Source organism: Aspergillus oryzae, chromosome 8, assembly GCF_000184455.2.
Source record: "Aspergillus oryzae RIB40 DNA, chromosome 8".
NCBI lineage: Eukaryota > Fungi > Ascomycota > Eurotiomycetes > Eurotiales > Aspergillaceae > Aspergillus > Aspergillus oryzae.
Genome location: NC_036442.1, coordinates 1,094,090 through 1,109,687, shown reverse-complemented (window position 1 = coordinate 1,109,687; position 15,598 = coordinate 1,094,090). Strand labels below are relative to the sequence as shown.

The 15,598-nt window shown below is 47.8% G+C and overlaps 7 protein-coding genes across 7 annotated transcripts; 3 read left to right on the top strand and 4 right to left on the bottom strand.

Moving 5' to 3' along the window:
• Window positions 1-515: 515 nt before the first annotated feature.
• AO090103000054 (uncharacterized protein) lies at window positions 516-1,748 on the bottom strand (the record flags this gene model as incomplete). Its single annotated transcript, XM_023233473.1, has 1 exon — window positions 516-1,748. The coding sequence occupies one exon, from the start codon at window positions 1,746-1,748 to the stop codon at window positions 516-518; it is 1,233 nt and encodes a 410-aa protein (XP_023093786.1).
• Window positions 1,749-4,070: 2,322 nt separating this feature from the next.
• On the top strand, window positions 4,071-5,431 carry AO090103000056 (GPI anchored serine-threonine rich family protein; the record flags this gene model as incomplete). Its single annotated transcript, XM_023233472.1, has 3 exons — window positions 4,071-4,287; window positions 4,356-4,881; window positions 5,308-5,431. 3 exons carry the CDS (start codon window positions 4,071-4,073, stop codon window positions 5,429-5,431), a joined length of 867 nt encoding a protein of 288 aa, XP_023093787.1.
• Window positions 5,432-7,391: 1,960 nt separating this feature from the next.
• On the bottom strand, window positions 7,392-8,494 carry AO090103000057 (uncharacterized protein; the record flags this gene model as incomplete). The annotated part of the gene is made up of 2 exons (XM_023233471.1): window positions 7,392-7,945; window positions 8,059-8,494. The coding sequence occupies 2 exons, from the start codon at window positions 8,492-8,494 to the stop codon at window positions 7,392-7,394; spliced, it is 990 nt and encodes a 329-aa protein (XP_023093788.1).
• Window positions 8,495-10,003: 1,509 nt separating this feature from the next.
• On the top strand, window positions 10,004-10,935 carry AO090103000059 (uncharacterized protein; the record flags this gene model as incomplete). The annotated part of the gene is made up of 2 exons (XM_023233470.1): window positions 10,004-10,358; window positions 10,508-10,935. The coding sequence occupies 2 exons, from the start codon at window positions 10,004-10,006 to the stop codon at window positions 10,933-10,935; spliced, it is 783 nt and encodes a 260-aa protein (XP_023093789.1).
• Window positions 10,936-12,424: 1,489 nt separating this feature from the next.
• AO090103000061 (uncharacterized protein) lies at window positions 12,425-12,933 on the top strand (the record flags this gene model as incomplete). The annotated part of the gene is made up of 2 exons (XM_023233468.1): window positions 12,425-12,753; window positions 12,879-12,933. The coding sequence occupies 2 exons, from the start codon at window positions 12,425-12,427 to the stop codon at window positions 12,931-12,933; spliced, it is 384 nt and encodes a 127-aa protein (XP_023093790.1).
• A 1,298-nt stretch (window positions 12,934-14,231) lies between these two features.
• Window positions 14,232-14,669, bottom strand: AO090103000062 (uncharacterized protein; the record flags this gene model as incomplete). Its single annotated transcript, XM_023233467.1, has 1 exon — window positions 14,232-14,669. The coding sequence occupies one exon, from the start codon at window positions 14,667-14,669 to the stop codon at window positions 14,232-14,234; it is 438 nt and encodes a 145-aa protein (XP_023093791.1).
• Window positions 14,670-14,857: 188 nt separating this feature from the next.
• On the bottom strand, window positions 14,858-15,570 carry AO090103000063 (uncharacterized protein; the record flags this gene model as incomplete). Its single annotated transcript, XM_023233466.1, has 3 exons — window positions 14,858-15,005; window positions 15,119-15,256; window positions 15,410-15,570. The coding sequence occupies 3 exons, from the start codon at window positions 15,568-15,570 to the stop codon at window positions 14,858-14,860; spliced, it is 447 nt and encodes a 148-aa protein (XP_023093792.1).
• Window positions 15,571-15,598: the final 28 nt, after the last annotated feature.

Here is a 15,598-nt window from a genome sequence, read left to right as displayed (position 1 = left end):
CTAAACCGAATCTGAGACGTAGTAAGTTTAGTTCTAGAGCTTCGATAAATGGCCCCATCTCGAGCTGTAGGATATACCAATATAGGTGGCACTACTCTCCAAATCTCTAAATGCATAGCCATAACATGCCTAGAAATCTCAGTAGCACTGACATTGGATTAATCTAATGGTCCATGCGCCCCAACACTCAAATAAGCTTACACAGGATCTACATGACCATCCTCATCGACCGATAAGGCTGAGACAGAGCGCGCAATTGCAGATCAGGCTCAGATCAGGTTCGAATGGAATCTGTAATATACAATACAGCTAACATACCTCTCTATCTATCTATATCCACGACATATCTATTCTAACTAATCATACACCCATCTCTAATTTAACAAGTATATACAGTACAGACATGGCTCACATAACCCAAACGCCAAACCCAACCAGCCATGCATCCTCCAGAACACCCCCCCAAAGAAAACCGAGCATGAATTCTATAATAGTAATACAAAAAGTAGATGTACCTAGATAGGAAATTGGGAATGTCGCGTACTAACCGACGATGTCTTTGAGTCGTTAACCGGGGTTAATTCTACGTCGGTGACAATGAATTTTTTCGAGTTCGGGTTGATGTTCAGGTCGCTTGTGGAGGGGAGATGAATGAAAAGACGATCTTCGTCGTCGGGGTTTTCTTCTTCGTTGATTGTTTTGACTCGGATAATTTTGTAGGGGGATGGGAATCGGATGGCGGAGTAGGAGTCCGTGCCGACTATTTCCGTTATCAGTATAAAGCAAAAGAAGGGCACGGGCGTAGAGAGAAAAGCGAGATACGTACACAAAAGCCAGTAGAGATATTTGCTGACGATAGGAGACCAGATAGTCACGGCGATGATTTGACCGAAACTCCACGAATCAAGTGAGATTGTCGGAAGACTTCGTGCTATAACCATGAACGAATAGAAGAAGTTGGTGACTAGGAGAAGGGTTTCAATGATTACATTCACGGCCCTAGAAAGGATCCTGATTCCTCTTGATACTAGCCACGGGTGGACGCGGTGGTAAGTTGCCTGAAACCATGGCTTCTGGCCCAGCCATCGCTTGGGATAAGGGGCGAGACGTTTCAAAAGGAGGAGTCCGTAGATCGCAATGCAGACGAAGTTCGCGGTATTGTCGGACAGTCCGAAGGTCAGATTATTCACAAGGCTGTAGCTTGACCCTAACTCAGAATCCGAGCGACAGTATATGAGAGGAGGTGGGTGAAAACCACATTTATCAAGACGATCTGCTGTCGCGATCTCCTGTAGATTGTCCGCTCGAGGCTCCACCTTGCACAGGTGGAGCGTGACGCTAGAAGTCACAATTGTGATAGCGGACCACACGGAGATATACCATGAATGCAAGCCAATCCTGTGGAGTATCCATAAGCCGTACGTAATAGGAAGGATACCCATGAATGCGACAGCTTTGGCCATGGAAATATTCGACTGTAGCTGCAGCAAGCTGGTTGCCTCGAAAACTTGCGGGCCAGCCGCGAGAGCAATCAGGGCAGCGCACTGGAAGGAGAGCATGAAGAAGCATTGAGCCTCTTGGAACTCCACCAGCATGGACTTCAGGACTGAGAAGTGGTGCTGGCCGAACTGAATCTTAGTCGTGGATCGTGCTCTCTTCGTACACCGACGGATACATCGTGTGACTGCGGGGATGAGCTTAAGTATGAGAACAGCGAAATGGACGTATAGTAGGATGCCGGACTGCATCGCGAATGAAAGCAAGACCTGTGATTCACTCGGAACGATAGCTGTTAGCAAGTCTTGTGAATAGTCAATAGACAGTACGCTCCAGGTAGATGTACCCCCACACCACCAATATCTTGATTCACGTCATTATCGACGCTCCTACAGGTTGTGGTCTCAAATTCCTGGCTAGGGCGAGTGAATACGCGATAATAATCGCTCGGGGTGTAACTCTCTAGATCACATCCTTCCAGTTCTGGATCTGGTACTTCACAGTACTGCCTGAGGCAGTCTCCGACAAGAGTTCCGAAAGTGCTATTCACGTTCACACGGTAGCCATCTTTCTCTGTCGAAGTAGGCCCCGTGCTGTCGGCATGTTGGGGGAGACCAAAGATACTAAAGCACGTGGCCAAGTGGTCAAAGGATTGGAAGACCACGAATGGGTCCATGCAGGACGCACCCGATAGATCGGATGGTATCCATTCCATGACCGGGAACAAGTGAGACCGATATTAAGGTAGATTAAAGTACGTCTGACATTCTGGAAAGGGAGAAACCGTTGGTTGTCAAGTGAAGTTTAAGTTTTCTTTTTCATTCGGTTTTCCAGGGACCCCTGAAACTAAGTTGAAAACCCGAGAACATATTAATAGTCGATCTTCACGGGGATGATGCACAGCCATTGCGTTTCGTGTTCACAGATTTTATTCTATTGGACGGATCCGAGGGAAAGGATGAGAGTGAGACATCCGTCTGGGAACTATGACCCATTCAAGTGGTAGCTATGGAAGATCATTAACTGATCGGTATGCCGAGTGGGTGTGCATAAGATCTTTGAAGCTGGTAGAACCGTTAAAGACCCGGTTGTATGAGGTCATCACCCATAGAAACGACAGTTCATCTGTGGCAAAGATGAGGTTTTCCAAAGGCATATACTACGTACGATATGAATATCACTTAGTATACTTGTCGGTCGGATATCAACCGAGTCCATACCAGATGCAGCCTACAAGGTTTAAGCCCTAGTTCCCAAAATTGGTCAGGAGTAACTTTTGGATTTGTTTCTTTTCTTTCTTTTTTTCAAGGAAAATTATTAATTCCGACGTTCGCCAAGTTCGCCTTTCTCGGCTTAGTGGCAGTCAATCCATACTACACTTTGACTAAGCGGGAACCAATCGAATGCCGATAAGATACTAGGTAGCTCTTCTCCGGATCGACTGATTAACCGTGAACAGAAGAACCTTAGTTATTAGTACCGTGACATATAACATTCCTGTACGGTACGTATTCGACGGTACGTCGTTGATTAGTACCGAGTAGAACAGGTCACCTACTGTATGGATGCTCGAGTCGGATCGGTCAATCAACTGCTGGATTGCCTACTTGGGATTAGTCAGGTACATAGGTACATCTTTATTTCTCGTACAGGGAAAAATACAATGCACAACGCTAGGGACGGAATCGGAGGTATCCGCAGAACAACTGCTCGGTGGAGCGTAGGTTGAAAGGAAAGTGGATGATATAATTTAAAAATCAAATCTCGAGAAAAATTCTGGAAACTGTTTCTCATGGGAACTCGGATTCTTTTTCGCCATAATTATTATTAGAACACCATACATACAGAGTACAACAACTTCTGTCCCAAGTTCCAACCCTTCCCCCTGGATCCTAAGACCCTAGGCCCCTAGGCATCGTCAATGGTCAACCGTACTAACTTATTTTTTACGGAGGACCGATGGCAGGTGATCCCTCGACCAGTTTTTTATTATTCTCAGTGATTCCCCCCAATGGGAATGAAGGGCCGTTCTCCAAGCCATTGCTAGTTCAGGACTAATGAAGTTAAGAGAAGGGGACCCGGACCGGCCTTTTATCGGCTTAGCCTCTCAATTGGGGTGACACTGAATTAGTGCCGGTCTTAGCGCTTGGTTTAATTTGCCCCTTCCATGAGGTATTATTGTGATTATTATTATGACCTGCACTGGGCTCCAGACCTCGTGGTTTCCTGTCATTGACCCCAAGATGCTACTAGTACTAGTTTCCTAGTACATAAGGTAGTCACGCCGTCTTGCGCTTCTTTCCCCTCTTTCTTCTCTTTCCCTTTTTTCGAATCGAACAGCCTTCATTCCTTCCTTTTCTGGGTACCCTTGTTCCTGCGTATATATCTACGCATCGTCCTTCTTTTTGACTATCCTACTGAGTTCACTCCTTTAACCATCAATCTTACGACGAAGGCTTTCCCGTCTCGCTGTATCTCACTTGCATTGCATATCGTATCAACATCGACCTTACCTCGACATCTTCAATTACCTTTTTCGGATTATCAAATCGCCTTAGAACAATTTCATCAAAATGCGTTCCATCTTCTACTTGACTCTCAGCGCCATGGCGTCTCTCGCTGCTGCTGCTACCAACAGTGCCAACCCGTTCAACATCCCCTCTGAGGGTTATTCGTTCGAGGCTGGTGAGCCGACTACGCTCTCCTGGAAGCCTACCACCAGCGGCACCGTCTCCCTGAAGCTCCAATGGGGCGCTGTGATGACTTCGAACACGGGTACTACCATTGCCCGTGAGTTCCCCTTGGATTTCCTATGAGTAGTGATGTTCTATTTGCATGTATGCTGACGGTGTCTTCAGAGAACATTCCCAACTCGGGCAGCTACACATGGACTCCTCCTGCCAACCTCGCGGCTCAGCCTGACTACACCATTGAGATCTTCAACGACGATGACACCAGTGAGGTCAACTATCTCCCGCGGTTCACCGTGGCCGGTGCTACTGCCGCCGCGTCTACCACCGCGTCTGCCACCACTACCGCTGAGACTACCTCTGCCACCGAGTCTTCCACGACTGAGACGACCACTAACACCAAGTCCGCCACCGAGACTCATACCACATTGACTAAGGCGACTGCTAGCACTGCCTCGAGCACTTCGGCTACTGCCTCTGGCACCAGCACCGAGTCCACTAGCGCCTCCGCCAGCGCCACCGGCACCTCGACCGGCACCTCTACTGGTTCTGCCTCAACCTCCACTGAGGCTTCCAGCACCACCTCCGCCAGTGCATCGGCCTCGACCACTAGCGTTGTCAACGTCAATGGCGGTATGGTTAACCGCGTCTCTGGCGGCATGCTGGCGATCGTTCTGGGTGCCATTGCCGTCCTGTGAGCTTCCTCCGGACTCTAGTCGGCGATCTGACCATACTTCATTAATTAGATAGTTCTTAACTACTCTTCTATCGCTTCTTTGGTTTTCTTTTTCCTCTTTTTCTTTTTTCGTTCACTGAGCGGACCTGTTTTATACCCTTGGGTATTGAAGTTGTTTGTCTCGGACGTGAGTAAAGTCACGCTTCTTATCTCTTCTTTGCCTGGGCAATGTTTTGGCCTAAATATTGTTATTACGTCGTGATTACCCGGACGGATTGCGCCCCGGGGCCTTGTACGGTATGTACTAGTATGTAGATATGTGTATCCTGTAATGAATGACCAGTCCAGCATGCGAGCAATCGCATCAAGTTTTCCTTTCATGGACATCATCCGATACGTTTTGACTTGCGTATGTAGTGTGTAGTGGTGCAATTAGGGAGATAGGTCAGAACCAAATTTCGGTGATAACCACGGAGCAATTATGGGGGTTTCCATAAAATTGGGCACTGGACTAGTACCGACTTCGAGCCAGGTACCAGGTCGACAGTGGGACCCATCAGTAGGTTGACAATCCAACTACTTGATAGCAGTAGTGGACCGTTGAAAAAGGACCCAAAAGGGTCCACCCACCTTACACCAATGAGAGACCCTGTCCCGGGAAATTAACCCTGGCGCAACACCACGGGATCCTGTCCAGAAAACACCGATGACACCGTGTTACTAAATCCCCCTTACCGAGGAGAAACAAAATACGGTCTAGCCCCGTAGATATACCTATCCAAAGCGTTGTTTGTCTTTTGCCTCAAGGGACACGAGAGTGTCAGACCATCCACGTAGGAACCCTGAGACATGGTTGCGACAAACTTGAAGTGCAGTTTCAACCTCCGGCATCGGGACAGCAAGGGGATCACGATCGTCCGTCCTGATTGTGATAGATTATCACTCGCCATGCAGATTGGCTGATAAAAACCGATACCAAGATTGAAGCGGAGCCTGGTTAATATTACGATGAACTGTCGATGAGAGGGGGATCAGCACTGTTTTACCGGTCGACTTTAAGGCTGTTTTTACGGCCTACGGAGGCCTCCGCTCCCGAATAGAGAGTGTGAATTACAGTACGTATAATTACGGAGAGTGGTATTTTACTCCCAAAACTGTCAGAAGGTGATCATCGTCTGGTTTACTTGATTCATGAGCTGTGGACATTTGGGGAATACATGACCCAATACGTAAGTAGTAAAGTACTGATTGTACGGTGCTCACTGCTCCCTGTGCTGACAGTTTTGACATATGCATGTCTTCCGTATGGAGGAAGTCAGTCTCAATGTTTATCCGGTGGCTTCCGCCATACATCCTTCCTTCCTTCCTTCCTTCCATACGGGTACCCTCGTACGACATGTACATACAGTACCTACTACTGTGGAAGTGGACAAGGATTCATGACATTTTACCGAAAGAGGAAGAAAGCGAGAGTTTAGGATAGGAGGAGCTTGGGGCTGAGTTCTCGGTGGTACAAGCTGAATGCAACACTGTCAATAAACTAGCATAAACAATGAAAGGATCTCAGCTCCCAGGCCGTTATTAACCAGGATGTAATTAATCCGATATCCATCCAAATACTCATTCACCTATCATCGATCCGGATTAGAACATTAATCTAACCAAGTAATTAACCACAGGCAACAAGCTTCCCTGCCTAAATATCTCAACAATTTAATTTAACCGTCAGATAAGTATTACGGAGTACTGGGTAGGTATTCAGAATGACTCCGTAATATAAAGCAAAAGGATAAATATAGCCCCAGTGGCCACTTCAAGAAAACCAATGTAACCAGAACGAACGTGAGAAAGTGAGATGTGGAGGCGAACAAGCTTTGGTTTGTGATGGACCATGAATATAGTTCAATAGTTTCTTGTTCGATTACTGCTTTCACACTAGGCGTGGGCACGAGTTTCTGTCTGGCCCTTGGCGGGGATGTTTCTCCGGAACCGAGGTTTGGTTTTCCTATTTTTGTTTTTGAGGCTGAATGTGGATGATGTTTTAATTTTAATTTTAATTCTTTTTCTCGTCTTTTTTCTCCTTAAACACTAATACGTAGGCTAGTTAAAGACATGGGTAAAGGGGAAAAGGACTTTGGAAATATGATTTGACATAACGTGCATGTGGTTTGTTGACAGGACAGAAAGGGGATTTTTAGTGGTATTATTGGCTGGTTTAGTGAGGGTTCGTTGGATGGTCTACTTTTGGAGGTTAGCTGTACGGGACCCTACAGATGAAGACGATAGTTGGAGGCTGGCCGCTGGCATGATCAGAAGATTTTGACTAATGTACTCCATACTCCAGAATGCCATACATTTGACTCTTGACCTCAGTGTTGGAGCTGAACGCATTGTCGAAACCGCGGCCTGGAGCTTTGAAGGGCACGAATGATATCCATTGAGATTCACCTAGTAGCCTAGCGATTTATTTACCTTGTTGATAAGCTCTTTTCCTTCCGCAATATTCTTAAGAGTGCGAGCCAAAACCTTCAGAACTCGCTCATGGTAGTGATGACATTCTTCGCCTTCCACAGTGGATGCCCCGCAGGTAATGGTTCGGGGTCCGTGACATCAACCGCAGCTCCTCTGATCTTCCCGTTATTCAAAGCATCCACGAGGTCATCATTGTTCACGATTGGACCCTGTCCAACGTTGCTGACGAAGGCATTCCGCTTCCCGAGAGTTTGGAACTGTTCACGAGCGATCATGCTCCAGGTTAGCGAGGTAAGGGGTAGAGTAATAGCCAGTAGATCAAGACCGGCAAGGAACTCATTTAACTGATCGCAGCCATGGTACCATCGGGATGGAATGTCGCCGTTGGGATCATCCATTCCCGCCTCAACGTACGAATGATCACCCTTAGACTCTGGAGTCGGCCGTTCGTGTAGGGTAAAAGCATGAACGTCCATCCCGAGCGCATTCGCTAAGCGTGCGCACTGACGCCCAGTGCACCCTATACACGATAAGAGAACCCTATCTTTCATTCCCACCGATGGGTGGTGTACGCACATTCGTAAACCGACAGCATCCTCCGTGTCTTCGTCTGTTTCAGGTGTAGCCTACGTTTCACGTTTCTGATTGTCCCAGTGTTCGAATACTAGTTAGTTCTCAAAGATTAATTCGCACTGATTGCAGAGGAATCCACGAAGCGATTACAATGATGTTGGAAACCGAGTAAAGTAGTAACGACCCATTCGGCGATTTGTGAACTGCGCGTTGTCAGCTTGCGTCCAGAGAGAACCCAAGCAACCACCTGCGGGTGAACACCGTTCGCTGTACCGAATGATACATCGCTGTCCTCAAAAAGAGATGTGTCTGCGATGTGGTTGCAACCGGCAGTGTGAAATTGTATGTATCGCAAATTGGGAATCTGTTCTTTTCCTGGGAGGTAGTTCCGTGTGAGACGAATAGTGACTGAGTTCCAGGTCTCCTGAGATATCGCTCGGGGCCTCTCCATGTCCTGCATGTTACATTTAAAGGTGATTACTCGGATTCCGGGACTAATCGTTGGTAGACGTTCGAGGAAGGACACTGAGAGATCCCATGGAGCTATGATCAGCAGTACTTCTGGAGGTTTGACCGAGTTCTGCATTGTTTTGACTTGTTGACCTTCGGGAGTATCTGTTGAGTAGGACGAGCAGCGAACTGATGTCGAAGCGATGAGAATCGGAGGTTAGCGGCATATTTGCTTTAAATATAATGAATTTGACTGGAGCTCGCTATTGTTAGTCCTTGTATGTACGTCTACCACGTGGCTCTCTATAAGGTTGAATGGGAACACGGAAGATTGTCATTTCCTTTGTGGATACGGAGATGATAGAGAGCCATTATGTGCGTATACGGAACGTGATATCCAAACAAACTGCGATCAACCATGAGTGGAGGGTCTCAATTAGTAGATATACTACTTGTTGGCAGATCTTCGGATTGAATCCTGGGGAGTGTCACTTGATATGCGGGGAAGGATCTAACCAGAATAGGCAAGTTGAATGAGAGCACGTCTGTCCAGCTAAGCCCAAAATGGCAGATTGGCCAGCAACTCGTGGATCTTGAATCAAGTTCGCCGACTTCGTTGTCTCTTTACGACCAACAACCGCGCCAGATGCACAGAAAAACCAATCACTATCAAATCTAGATAAGAATGACATTATCTAGCAACTAGTGACACCCTACAGGCAAGTTCCCTCCCACTTGATGACATTCGTGAACGTGCAAACCTTTGGTCAAGTGCGAGTTATTTAACGAATGAACCAGACTTGAACTTGAGTAATCAATCACGAATATCGGAGTTACCCCGCCATTCTCGATAAGGTCGCTCCGTTTCTCTTGCTGCATATTAGGCCTACTAGTAGCTTTTACCTGCCTATCTAACCTGGCTTATTGTCAATGATGCTTTGATTCAATGTTCTTATTGTTCAATCAAAACGTTCAGACCCAAGTGTCAATATGCCCCGTCAAAAACGTCGGTACGTTCCGAAGGTAAAAGGTGCGCATAGATGGAATCAGACGTTCCAGATATACTGTGGTTCTCTGACCGGATATGTGCGCAGGCTGCTATGAATGCTCCCAGCGCCGAATCCATTGCGACCGCGTCCAGCCATGCTGTGGTAAATGTGCGTCCAGAGGCATACCATGCAGTGGGCTTGGGGTCCGCTACCGGTTCCGCGATGGGGGTAGTCAAGGTAAGATAGCCTGGCAAGGGGAAAATTCACCTCAGGGTGGGTATGTTTTTCCTTTGATGATGGTTTCGCCTAAGGTGACCATACTAACTGGGCGTGCAGCAAATGGCTGGGTGATCTCCCGCAGCATAAATGCTCACCGTCCTTTGTCCGTGGTGGCTCTTCCGAGGAGCAATTCGACTGGACCAGCAATGTCGCAAATGTCCCCGCAGAACCCAATGCACTAGCGGGACTGGGCCCTGATTCACCGAAAACATCTAGTACTGGTAGCCCTGAAGCAATGGCCACCCTCCCTCTAAGCGTCGACCTAGTGGATCCAAGCAATGGATTTCTGTTGACTTACTGTAAGCCTCATCGACACATCCAATTGAAGTTTGTATAGGATAATAACTCTTCAAGTCTCTCACAATATTGCACCTCAAATGGTGGTTATGGATGACAAGTACAATGGATGGCGGTACTTGATTCTGTCTTTTGCGTTATCCGACAAAATGGTTATGGATGCGGTGTTGGCTGTATCAACCTTTCATCTCTCTCACAAGTCCGGAGGGACACTCCCAGTCAGACCGGATAAGCTTTATGCAAAGGCAATCTTAGGCCTACAAAATAGAAGCTCTTTGGATGAGTACGACATGCTCACGAGACAGTCTATATTCGTTGCGATCATTACCCTGCTGGTAGGGGTCATGGTCAACGGATCATCAGACTTTCCTATCCTGTTTCACATGTTGCAATCTGCTCTCGATGCGGTCGGGGGAGAGGGCGGGCTTGGGAACGGTGACATGGCTAATTTTCTGCTGCGACAAATACGCAAGTGAGTATCTAATGCCTCTAGGAGTTGCTGAGTACCATCATTAATCCTGGTAGGTTTCGTGTCTATGCTGCACCACTGCTGAGTGAGGAGGCCGGTGTACGTAGCATTATAGCCCATGCCCAAGAGAGCTTCGACTGCCTGCACTACAACGGCAACCTCCACCCTGACCATGCACTCACCTTCTATCTGAATGCATATCTTCGCCAGCAAGCATATGACATATACCTAGAGCGCGCAACAATGGGGCCTCACGGCACATTAGACCCCAACAAGATAGAGCAATTCAAAGAAACACTAGTGATGTTCCCGGAGGGATCATTAGGGGAACATTCCCTTGTGTGGCCCACGTTCATTGCCGCATCAGAGAGCTTGAAGGATGAGCATCGGCTATATTTCAAACAGTTCTTGGAAAAGCAATATCACCGTAATGGGTTTCTTAATCTACAGCAAGCTCTCAAACTTCTTGACAAGATATGGGCGCGAAGCAGTTATACAAATTGGCCCGCACTTCTCCCCGAACCACGGGTGTTTATTATGTAGCGATTCTATTCTAGACAAAAGCAGCATTGTACGATCAGAGCCCTCGGCGAATGGATTACTTCATCATCCGGATTATATACATACAATACCACTAATGCGATGTTCCAGTTAACTGACAAAAAAAAAAAAAAAAGGTCAAGAGTGAATTTACAGTGGTAACTGAAATCTGAGCTAGAGAATCCATAACAAACCGCCACCTCTGTATAGTTCACCATCGCTTACATACACGCCTTCTTCACCACTGCAACCTTCAAATAGTGAGGAAAACTGGAATGATTCTGTGTTCTAAGCAAAAAAATGCTCCATTGGAGGTCGTTTTAAAATTATTTAACAGGCCCGTGCGTGCCTCAGTGAGAGGGAAAAAAGACTGGGTTAGATATTCTTCACAGATCTTGCTTTCGATCGTCTTCTATACCCTGAAGCCTCTCTGACCCCACCCTAGCTCCTGACAGTGGATAGGGAAATTGGCCATGAAGCATTGTATACCCAATGAGCCTTATGAAGATCTACGGATATTTTATCTTTCCTCGCTCAGCGGTGCTGAAGATAGCGGGCTTTTCCGCAAACTTCTCGACCACACTAAGTACAAGAGGAGAAAGAAAAAGTATGAGAATGGGACCCTGGACTATTCTAACCTAGTAGATTGCATGTTCTACCTACCCCGTTTCATCACTTCCCAAATCCAAGCACAGTCCGGCATGATAGATGTTGGAATTGCACCAGCTGTGGCTCCAAACCCTCAACAGGACAAGTTCATGAGCCCCGGAAACCCCTCTCACAGTCTCTCATTGAAGGTGCTCAGGTCCCGGACCGGACACCATTCGATGTAGCAAAGCATGTCAATTTTCAATTTTCTGACAGGATCATCACACGATGAAGGATATCGGACTGGAAGGCGCAGGCATCACGTCCACGGCCATCTCGGAGCCATTCACACTTTTTCACCGAAGAGGCAATAGGCAGATGAGAGCCGGGATATTCAGCCGGCCAGTACTGGAGAAGTATCAAGTTGGTTCAGACCTGGCAACCAATATGATTCGAGGTTACTGCCCAGAGTACGTTGTTACCTTCGTTCTCTCCTCACAAAGTTTACTAATGTACATATAAGAAGTCCTCATTTATTTACGATGCCTGGAACAGCCCTGCGGTTTCGGGAGCACTCTCTCTCGAATAGCTGGATTCGAGCTAATCCCTGCTATGGATGTCGACATTGGACATGTCAATATCTCAGTTCGGGATGACGCTGCTGCCGCCAGGGAACCTGACAGCGATGCAGATAATAAGCCGGCCTTTGGGTGGCACATTGACAGCTACGCATTCGTCTGCGTCACCATGCTATCAGATTGCGCCGGGATGATTGGTGGCGAGACGGTTATTCGGACAGGCACAGGCGAAGTTTTGAAATTCCGTGGACCTGCCACGGTAAGGGATTTTATTCTGCTTGGAAAGGCCCATAGCTAATGGCGCAATTTAGGGCACGGCTGTCATTATGCAAGGCCGTTATATTGAGCATCAAGCTCTGAAGGCCTTTGGCGGCCGGGAACGTATCAGCATGGTAACATCTCTAAGACTTAAATCGCCCTTTATTCGCGATGAGACAATTATCAGACCTCTGTTGCCTACAACTCCCAAGAGTACTCTTTACTATCAGTATGCGGAGTATCGGCTGGAGAACTTGGAGGAGCGAGTGCGTCATCAGTTGAAGGTGATGCGGCAGCATAAGAAGGCAAATCGTGACTTTGACGTTGCGTCAACACGCAAGTTTTTGTTAGGAGAGAGGGAGTTCATTGATGCTATGTTAGAGGAACTGGAAGATCCGTAAACTGTTTAACAGCCCAAATGATCAATTCACGGTTATTATGATATACATTTACATGGCATTCATTCCAATGCTATTTCCGACTTCATTTCAACCCATATACCTCTTTGTGATACAAACTCAGTCCAGCAGAGTGTACGTCCTCCAAAGTCACCATTCAATCCTCCGTGCCCCTATAGATGCCTCACAGCCACAGACTAGCAAGAGTCTTACAGATAATGCCTCGACCCTGGACATGCAAATACATCCATTCATCTCTGTGCTCTCATGTACATTGCTTTTATAGAAAGTAGAGTTCCCAGTCCATCCACAGCTGAAGTACTTTGAATTTGGACCTCATGAGGGGCCCTATCAACATAAGGGACATACCCATCAGTTGAGAACTTGCCAAACTATGTTGATAACATAAGCCCATCAGACAACCCAAAGCCGACGATATCCGATCCCAGACATCCCTCCTACAACGCGTCGACGTTGCGATCAGCCTCCAATTGGCCAATGCATGAGGAAGTGGATTTTGGCGATGCGAACCAATTCAAGACATCTTTGGCTTTTCATTGGTCTTGCTTACGATGTCAGGGCCGGAAACCGTGCTACAACATGGGTTATGACAAGAAAAACGACAACAACGGGGTTGTTTCGGCGCTCACATCTTCTTCCTCCGTTCATTCCTCCGTTAAAGCTCAGAAGGAGAAGGAGAATACGACCTAGGCGGAAAATCAATAGGGAAAATCTCCGCCAGAAGAGATCCAAGAAGCCATAGTTTCTGTCTGGGGATTTTGGATGTGTTGGGGAGGGAGATTGAGGAGTGTAGGGGGGAAGGAAAATAGAGATTCCAGATGGTGGGCTGGGTCTGATGTTGTAACTATGGCTTTGGTCCTGTGGATGAGGACTAAAGCCTGATAGTCGTTGTCCGACGTTGGCTCATGTACTGCCTTCAAACAGCTTATTTTGCGAAACTTGTGTGGCCAGAGCTTTGAGAAGTTCCCGAATGGTCACAGGTTGCTCTCCCAGGGTTGTCCATGGTAGAAGAGGTAAACATCGTAAGAGCCAGACAGCACTGAGTTTATGGGGAAGTGAGAACAAAGTTATTGATCTCCACGTTTGACGGTGCCCTGATCTGTTCGGGGTCTCCCAGCAAAATCTATGACGCGTGTTTATGAACTTTGCCTTTGTGAAAGGTAGGACGGTGTGGTTGCTAGAGAAGTTAATATCTGTTGCCATTATGATGTAGGTGATTATACTGAAAGCTTGGTGTGGCTGGATTCAGGTTGAGGCGTTAATGGGTAGAACTAGGTGGACGAAAATCATTTATAAGACGCCGTAGCGTAAATGGATCATATCAGATACGTAGAAGTGTCCAGTATAAACATACTTTGCATATTAGAATGGGAATTCTATCCACAGTTGATGACGCTAATAATACCAAGAAATCAACGCAAAGCAAAGGGGAATCACTATTTAAAGAAAACCACCATCATGCTGTCCACTGGGGACTGACTCTCTTGATAAACTTCATGAACTTCCAGAACCCAACGGCATGTTCAACATTGCCGTAGGGATCGACCACTCGTTCCGGGAATGCGATTCCTGCTCCATGCAAACCCGGGACGACACGGCCTGTCGCATCATGGAAGCCACCTGACACCGAGTCAAATTCAGGATCGAGAAGACGGCCATTCACTGACAGCTCGGGAAGGGGATCCCGAGTAAATCCTACAGCTTGCACCAGGTGGGTGCACGACGGCAGATGCCGCTCATACTGCGCTGCTTCCTGGCCGCCTCCGCAGTCCACCTTGGTGATGAACCGGCCGGCTTCGGACTGAGGGAGTTTGTCCTCCTCCAGCTGTTGTCGTGCAAAGTCGGCGGCGGAACCCTTCAGGCCGGTGTTGTCCCGCAGAATCCAGCCATCCATGTACTCGGCATACCTCAGCGGATGCCGAGTAAACCACTTAATGCGGAGCTGAGGGTGGGTACTGCGGGCCAGATCTACCAGGTTGAGGAGCGCCAGAATGGCACTATGGGAAGCTCCAACAACCCCCACAGTCTGGGGCTCATTGCGGGGAAGATACGAGACGAGGTCACTAGGTTTGAGTACTACATCTAGATCCAGCCTCTCGATGTGCTGTCCACACACCGGGATCGGCACCTCTGTCGGCGACGATCCCGTACACAAGATGAGTCTAGGGGTAATGACCTCAACTTCGTCGAGGTGGTCCGCACGTTGGATCCGAACGGTCCAAGACGAAGTCTAAGAGCGACAAGGACAACGATTAGCTACACAGTGCACGAGATCTCCTGGGATGGCCCTCTATACGGGACTTTATACTGACTTTCTCTACCAGGTTGGCAGCCGTGACATACCCCCGACACGCATAAACCTGGTCCATCTTAGTGATGCCCTCTGTCAAGGCACGAACCATGTCTGCCGCATGATGCAGGTGGCAGGTCTTCTCTTGATCGAGTTTGGCCATCGTTGAGAATGGACTAGGGATACGGGTGCTGTTGATTACGGAGCGGAAGGGCTGGACTGCTGTGGCATACGCTTGGAACAGGGCGACTTTGGTGTTACTGAGCCGGCACCAAAACAAGTCAGCTGAGCGCTCCTCATCCGACGCCTTTCATGAAGTCAGGCTGCCAGACAGAAACACTCACCTAGGCACTTCGCGGTACTTGCGATTCACCCGACCAGCCTGAAAGTATGGATCAATCCAGGCGATCTTCCCCCCTAGTTGCTTCTCCAATAGATTTCCAATAACGGCGAGACCGGCGGGGCCGGCTCCCACGACGACCGCGGCACATCTCTGTGAATTCATTTTCCGAGGCCGTATATGTGGTGTGAAT